The sequence below is a fragment of the Myotis lucifugus genome, unplaced genomic scaffold (genome assembly GCF_000147115.1).
Source record: "Myotis lucifugus unplaced genomic scaffold, Myoluc2.0 scaffold_6025, whole genome shotgun sequence".
NCBI lineage: Eukaryota > Metazoa > Chordata > Mammalia > Chiroptera > Vespertilionidae > Myotis > Myotis lucifugus.
The window spans coordinates 1,606-9,086 of record NW_005877073.1 but is presented as its reverse complement, the minus strand read 5'-3'; the positions used below and the strand labels follow the sequence as shown (position 1 = coordinate 9,086).

At 64.4% G+C, this 7,481-nt stretch overlaps 1 protein-coding gene across 1 annotated transcript; it reads left to right on the top strand.

The window, feature by feature from the left end:
* Window positions 1-1,875: 1,875 nt before the first annotated feature.
* On the top strand, window positions 1,876-7,201 carry GABRD (gamma-aminobutyric acid type A receptor delta subunit). The gene is made up of 8 exons (XM_006109110.3): window positions 1,876-1,992; window positions 2,397-2,464; window positions 2,551-2,771; window positions 5,037-5,119; window positions 5,493-5,630; window positions 6,172-6,327; window positions 6,457-6,668; window positions 6,926-7,201. Exons 1-8 carry the CDS (start codon window positions 1,884-1,886, stop codon window positions 7,199-7,201), a joined length of 1,263 nt encoding a protein of 420 aa, XP_006109172.3. The 5' UTR covers window positions 1,876-1,883.
* The last annotated feature ends 280 nt before the right edge of the window (window positions 7,202-7,481 follow it).

Here is a 7,481-nt window from a genome sequence, read left to right as displayed (position 1 = left end):
TCAGTGGGTCCCGTCCATTCACACGGGTGGCGCTGCGCAAGTGTCCTGACACGGCAGTCGCACACGAGCCCTCAGCTCAGAATGCACGGACGGGCAGCGGGGAGCCGGAGCCAGGGTGCCCTGCTGCCGATGACAAGGACACAATCCCTGAAGGAGCAGGATGCGGGGGAGCCGGGCTGAGTCCCCACTGGGGGGAGGGGCGGAGTGACAGCAGGGTGGTGGGAACCCAGAAGGGACGGCGGCCTAAGGAAGAGCCCAGCGTGGGCACCTGGGCAGGCGGCCGCGGTGCCTTCAGCGGGCGGGTCAGTCTCCGGCCAGTCTCAGGGCTCCCAGCAGCCTCCGGGGCCCTCATGTCTCCCCCACGGGCACAGGCCAGGCGTGGGGCCCAAGGTGACCTTGTCGGAATAGAAGTGATTCAGAGACTAACAAACAGGAGAGTTATTCATAAAAATATATATATTCATCAGTATAAATATGCATGTAAATATGCACATAGATTTCAGAGAGGAAGGGAGAGGGACAAAGAGAGAGAAACATCAGTGATGAGAGAGAAAGGAGCCATTGACCGGCCGCCTCCTGCACGGCCCCGACTGGGGATCGAGCCTGAAACCGGGCATGTGCCCCGACTGGGAATTGAACCGTGACCTCCTGGTTCATAGGTCAAAGTTCAACCGCTGACCCACGCGGGCCGGGGGGGAATTATTCTTGGATGCCCCTCCTCATTCCCGGCTCTGCTCCCCACCGTGGGGCTCCCCGTGCCTGGGCGTGGGGTGTGAGCTGCCGGGGCTGCTGGAACAGGCGACCCCAAACTTGGGGGCCGGGTCCTCTCCCAGTTCTGGGGCCACGTCCGCGTTCCAGGCTGGGCAGGTTGCTTCCTCCTGAGGCCGCGGGGAGCGTCCACTCGGAGCCCCTCCCGCTCCCGGGGCCTCGGGCCTGGACTGCGCTGGGCCTGGGGGGGCGGGCGGCTCCCCGCGTGTCTGTTCTCTCCGATGAGGATGCAGTCCTGGGGACAGGCCCACCCCAAGCCAGTGTGGCCTCCTCTCAGCCAATCACCCTGCAAAGAGCCCGTTTCCAAATAAGCTCCCACTGAGGTCTGGGTGGCATGAGTTCTGGGGCCACTGCCCACCCCAGGGCGGGTGAGCGGGGGCGGGTGGGCGTGGGAGCTGCCGGGGAGCCCCGTGCTTCCGGCTGTCGGCGTGTGGGGGACTCCAGGTGCCTGCCAGGCGTGTGGCACCCACAGGGGCTGCCAGGGTGTCAGTGGGACTTCCCTGCAACCAGGAGGCTGGCCCCCCACTTCTCCGGGTCAGGCTCAGCTCCAGAAGCACATGGCAGGTTGGGGGCTCTGAGGCCAGCGGTCGGGAGGCGGCTGCAGCCTCCGCCCACGCCCCCCCCGCCTCAGGCTCTCGGCCTGGCCCAGGGCAGGTTTGGGACCACAGCTGCCCCTCCCTTTCCCTGGCCCTCAGCCTCCTGCTCCTGCATCCTCGCTCTGAGTCCCTCCTGCAGGACGCTTCCTCCTTGGGGGCCGGGCCCTTGTCGGGGTCCCCTGAGGCCTGTCGGACGGGAGGCCCTAATGTGGGGGCTCTGGGGCTGGCTGCCCTCTGGGGGCCGTTGGTGGAGGGAGCCGGGGCGCTTCTCCCAGGCTGGGGCTCCGCCTGACCCTGGCGGCCTCTGTCCAGGCCCAGCTGGGGGGGCAGATGCTGAGCAGGGGCCGGTGGACAAATGGAGCAGCCCTGGGCTCGGCACCTCCCTGGGCCCGTCTCCGGCACGATCCCTGGCCTGGAGGGCTCTCGGATCCCCTCCCTGTCCTCTGGCCCAGCCGCGGGTCGGGACCCAGGCCCGTCCCCGGTGCCGCCTGCGACCCGTGGGCCTGCGTTTCCAGGGCGATGAACGACATCGGGGACTACGTGGGCTCCAACCTGGAGATCTCCTGGCTGCCCAACCTGGACCACCTGATGGAGGGCTACGCCCGCAACTTCCGCCCCTGCATCGGAGGTGAGCGGGCCGCGGGCGGGCCGGGACCCCTGGCCCTGGGCTGGCTCCCCTTGAGCGCCGGCCCCCCAGGGACACCGCTGGGAAGCTGCAGGCTTGTCTCGAGACGGCTCCCTCCAAGCCCGTCCCGAGACGGCTCCCTCCTAAAGCCCGGCTGGTCACAGTCTCGCCTGCCTGGGCTTTCCTGGCCTGGTCCGTGCGTGTGTGTGTGCATGTGTGTGCATGTACATGTGCGTGTATGTGTGCGTGTGCATGTGTGTGCGTGCGCGTGCGCAAGGGATTGTGTGTGTGCACGTGCGTGTATATGTATGTGTGCGTGTGTGTGCATGTGTGTGTGTGTGCGCGCGTGTGCGTGTGCGTGTGTGTGTGCGTGCAGAGTCTGGCCTCAGCCGGCTCCCTCCCCGCAGGCCCCCCTGTGAACGTGGCGCTTGCCATCGAGGTAGCCAGCATCGACCACATCTCGGAGGTGAACATGGTAGGTGTGCCAGCCTCTGCCCGCCTGCGCCCAGGATTGGACCGGGCGCCCCAGGATGGTGGCTGACGCAGGCCCTCCGCCCCCAGGAGTACACCATGACCGTGTTCCTGCACCAGAGCTGGCGGGACGGCCGGCTGTCCTACAACCACACCAACGAGACGCTGGGCCTGGACAGCCGCTTCGTGGACTGGCTCTGGCTCCCCGACACCTTCATCGTCAACGCCAAGTCCGCCTGGTTCCACGACGTGACCGTGGAGAACAAGCTCATCCGGCTGCAGCCCGACGGGGTGATCCTGTACAGCATCCGGTGAGCGGCCGCCGCCGGGCCCGGGCTTTGGGGGGGGGGGGGGCGCTATTTACTCCCTCCAACCAACAGCCACTGCCCAGCCAACGCTGACCACAGAGGTTGCCAGCGGCAGCCGACAGACTCAGCTTCTGGCCAACACGGCCGCTACCTTTTTTTTTTTTTTAAATATATTTTATTGATTTTTTTACAGAGAGGAAGGGAGAGAGATAAAGAGTTAGATCCATCGATGAGAGAGAAACATCGATCAGCTGCCTCCTGCACACCCCCTACTGGGTATGTGCCCGCAACCAAGGTACATGCCCTTGACCAGAATCGAACCTGGGACCCTTGAGTCCGCAGGCCGATGCTCTATCCACTCAGCCAAACCGGTCAGGGCCCTTTATTTTAAAAAAATTGGGGCAAAATTCACATGGCGTAAGATGAACCCTTTTAAAATGAACAATTCAGCCCTGGCTGGTGTGGCTCAGTGGATAGAGCGTCGGCCCGTGGACCGAAGGGTCCCGGGTTCAATTCCGGCCAAGGGCAGGTACCTCGGGTGCATGCTCCTCCCCGGCACAGGCCCTGGTCAGGGCGCAGGGAGGAGGCAACCACTCGATGTGTCTCTCTCACATCGATGCTTCTCTCTGTCTCTCCCTCTCTGTCCCACTCTCCCTAAAATCAATGGAAAATATCTCCGTTTGAGGATGAACAAATGAACAGTTCAGTGACACTGAGCAGTCACGATGTTGTGCAAACATGGCCTCTGTCTAGCATGTCATCCCCCCAAAAGGAGACCCCGCACCCATGACGTGGTGGCTCCCCTCCCCCCCCCGCACCCCGGAAATCACCAGCCTCTGCCTCTGGATCTGCCCCTTCCGCACACACGTTGTGTAGATGCGTCCCACGGTGACCTCGTGTCGCCTGCTTCCTGGGCGTGGAGTCTGTGGGGCACATCCACGTCGTAACATGGGTCACGGCTTCATTCCTCTTCCGGCCGATGCTCCACCCCGGGTCCCCCAGTGTCTGCGTCCACGCGTCCACCCACGGACGCCGGGCGGGGTCCACCTTCGGGCGACTGTGAGCGGCACCGCTACGAGCACGCGTGTCCGTGTAGTTGAACATGTGTTTCTGACACATGCCTTTTAAACATGGAATTAATTGGCAACATTTTAAAAACCAGGAAGTTTACGTAGGAATCTAAATTCTCTTAGAAAACCAGGCCACTTGGCCGCTGGGCCTGCTCCCACTCAGGTCAGCGGGAACGCCTGGGCCGTCCCTGGGCCCCGGCTCAGCCACCAAGTCCAGCATTAAAAAAAAAAAAAAAATATATATATATATATATATATATACACACACACACACACAGTGGGGCCTTGACTTACAAGTTTAATTCGTTCCGTGACCGAACTCGTAACTCAAATTACTCGTATGTCAAATCATTAAAGTGAACGAGTGAGACACGTGATGCTGGGCTGATGTTGTGGCGTTCACTGTGACGTTCGCTGCGCCAACTAGCGGTGGGGTATCTGAAGCTGGCTCGTAACCCGAATTTTAGCTCGCAACTCAAAGCAAAAAATCGGCCGAGAGACGGCTCGTATCTCGAAAAACTCATTAGTCGGGACACTCGTAAGTCAAGGCCCCACTGTGTGTGTGTATGTGTGTGTATGTGTGTGTGTATATATATATATATAGTAATTTTCTCTCTTTTGTTTTTTAAAAATAATTCTTTATTTCTGAAAATGTTACATATGTCTCCTTTCCCCCATTGACCCCCTCCAACCCTGCCCCAGGCCAAGGACAGCGTTTTGAAGGATGAAGAAAGTGAATGAAATCCAGTCCTTCATTCGTTTTTTTAAATATATTTTTACTGATTTCAGAGAGGAAGGGAGAGGGAGAGAAAGAGAAACTTCAATGACGAGAGAGAATCATTGATCGGCTGCCTCCTGCACGCCCCACACTGGGGATGGAGCCCACAACCCAGGCATGTGCCCTGACCAGGAATCGAACCTGGGCCCCTTTCGTCCACAGGCCGACACTCTGCCCACTGAGCCACACTGGCCAGGGCCCGTCCTTCATTCTTGAAGGGAGACCCCCCCCCCGATAAAGAGACCCGTTCTCTGTCCACCCAGGAGCCGGCACCTTGCCATCCAAGCCCACAGGCGAGGCTGGGGCTCCTGGGAGGGGTCCCTCAGGCGGGCACGGGGCCTCTCTGCCCGTTGGGTCAGGGAGCTGCCAGCCTCCAGGCCTGCCTCCCCCTGGGACCTCCCTGCCGTGTCGTCCGCACAGAATCACCGCCACGGTGGCCTGCGACATGGACTTGGCCAAGTACCCGATGGACGAGCAGGAGTGCACGCTGCACCTGGAGAGCTGTGAGTGCCGGCGGCTCCCGGGCAGCGCCTGCGTCTCGGGGACCTTGCTGTGGGCGGGCAGGGGGCTCGGGCTGGCGGGGCCCTCCTTGCGCAGCTGGCCTGGCTCAGGGGCATCCAGGGAACCTGAACCCGGGCGGGAGCAGGAGTGGGTGCCCCGCAGCCGGGCCTGGAGCCCAGGGAGGCATGGACCTGCAGGGCTGGGCCGCCTGGGGATGGGGACCTGCACTCGCGCCAGCTCCTCGGCCCCCCCACCCGCCGAGGCCTCCCTGGTCCTGGCGCCACGTGTGGGCTCCCCTGGGTGGACAGGGTCTCCGGCTGCGGGCGGGGGGGGGGCTGGGCCTGGGCTCCGCTGCCCACGTGGCCTCCCCCGCAGACGGCTACTCGGCTGAGGACATCGTGTACTACTGGTCGGAGAACCAGGAGCAGATCCACGGGCTGGACAAGCTGCAGCTGGCCCAGTTCACCATCACCAGCTACCGCTTCACCACGGAGCTGATGAACTTCAAGTCGGGTAACGTGGCCGCCAGCCTCTTCCTGGGAGCCCGGCTCCCACGTTTCGGCCGAGGCCCTGCCAGCTCTGGGGACCTGAGGGTCAGCGGTCAACCGCTGGCGGGCACCGGCTGCGCCCCCGTGCGGGCCTGGGCCAGCTTTCCTCCGTCTCACTCCTCGGTCCTCTGTCGCTTCCCGGGGGGAGCGGCACCTTGAGTTTGGGGGCCACCTGGGGGGTGTGGGGTGCACAGGGCCAAGCCCTGGGGGCTGCCTGGTGTCCTGGCCCCTCCTGCCCGCTCATCGGGGCCGTGAGCCCAGCCCCGTTCTTTCCTCGAGCTCAGCCGTGCGGGGAGGGGGCCAGGAGGGGAGGGCTGGCCCCTCTGCTAGGAAATCTGCCCGCTCTCCTCCCGCTGGGTGGCCAGGCTGCGGGGGCGGTGGTGAAGGCAGGGGTCCAGGGCCTTCCTTCCTTCTGAGGCTCACAGGGGCTCGAGGGCCGTGGTAGGGGCAGGGGGAGGGGCAGGGTGGTGCCGGGTCCTGATGGCTGCCCTCCCCCCTCCCCCCAGCCGGCCAGTTCCCTCGGCTCAGCCTGTACTTCCACCTGCGGAGGAACCGGGGCGTCTACATCATCCAGTCCTACATGCCCTCGGTCCTGCTGGTCGCCATGTCCTGGGTCTCCTTCTGGATCAGCCAGGCGGCCGTGCCTGCCAGGGTGTCTCTAGGTACCGGCCCAGCCGCCCCTCCCAGGGAGCAGGACCGGGACCCGGTCAGCCACGAACCCAGGCCTGGCCCCGGCCCCCTGAGCCGCCCCTCCCCCCGGGCGGTGGGATCAGCACCCCTGCCTCCCACAGGCATCACCACGGTGCTGACCATGACCACCCTGATGGTCAGCGCCCGCTCCTCCCTCCCGCGGGCGTCGGCCATCAAGGCGCTGGACGTGTACTTCTGGATCTGCTACGTGTTCGTCTTCGCCGCGCTGGTGGAATACGCCTTCGCCCACTTCAACGCCGACTACCGGAGGAAGCAAAAGGCCAAGGTCAAGGTCACGGAGCGGAGGGCAGAGGTGAGGACGGGCTGTGCCGGTTCCCTGGAGCTCAGGACCAAGGACAGCTCCCACCCCTCAAAACACAGAGCGCTGGGGTGGCCGGCTGTCTCCTGTGCCCAGCCCCGGACCCCTGCCGCCCGCTCCCGCAGCTCCCGCCCGCTCCACCTGCCGTGGGTCACGGAGCTGCTGGCCGGGGTGGCGTCCCGTGTGGCCACCTCTGGTCACCTCAGGCCTGGCCGCCGGCTCAGCTGCCTCCTGCCCCCCTCCCCCCGCAGGTGGACGTGAAGCACGCCATCGTGCTGTTCTCCCTCTCGGCTGCCGGCGTCTCCCAGGAGCTGGCCGTGTCCCGGCGGCCGAGCCGCCTGCCCGGGAACCTCCTGGGCTCCTACCGGTCGGTGGAGGTGGAGGCGGGGCCGGCCGAGAAGCAGGGAGGCCTCCGCTCCCTTTTCAAGCCCATCGACGCGGACACCATCGACATCTACGCCCGCGCCGTGTTCCCCGCGGCCTTCGCCGCCGTCAACATCATTTACTGGGCGGCGTACGCCCTGTGAGGCCCGGCCTCCTGCCGCACAACCTCTGGGGAGAGGGACCCTCGCGTGGCTGGGATCGGCGAGTTTCAGAGTGGAGGCCACGACAGACCACGTGACACAGGAGGAACACGCGGCCCCCCAGCGCCTGGCCCGTCCCCACCTCCCGGAACACCACCCCGGGGCCCTCCTGCCCGCCTGCAGATGCCCAGCCCAGCTCCTCGTCCCAACAGCAGAGCCCCTGACCCGCGGCTGAGCCAGGGCGCAGGGCCTGGGGGCCACGCACTTGACTCGGGAAACGACC

Bases quoted from the DNA above. Each gene is read 5' to 3' on its own strand.
- GABRD (XM_006109110.3), top strand. From the start codon at position 1,884: ATGAACGACATCGGGGACTACGTGGGCTCCAACCTGGAGATCTCCTGG. The intron at 1,993-2,396 runs GTGAGCGGGCCG...CCCTCCCCGCAG, and splicing joins CTTCCGCCCCTGCATCGGAG to GCCCCCCTGTGAACGTGGCG. The intron at 5,631-6,171 runs GTAACGTGGCCG...CCCTCCCCCCAG, and splicing joins GCTGATGAACTTCAAGTCGG to CCGGCCAGTTCCCTCGGCTC.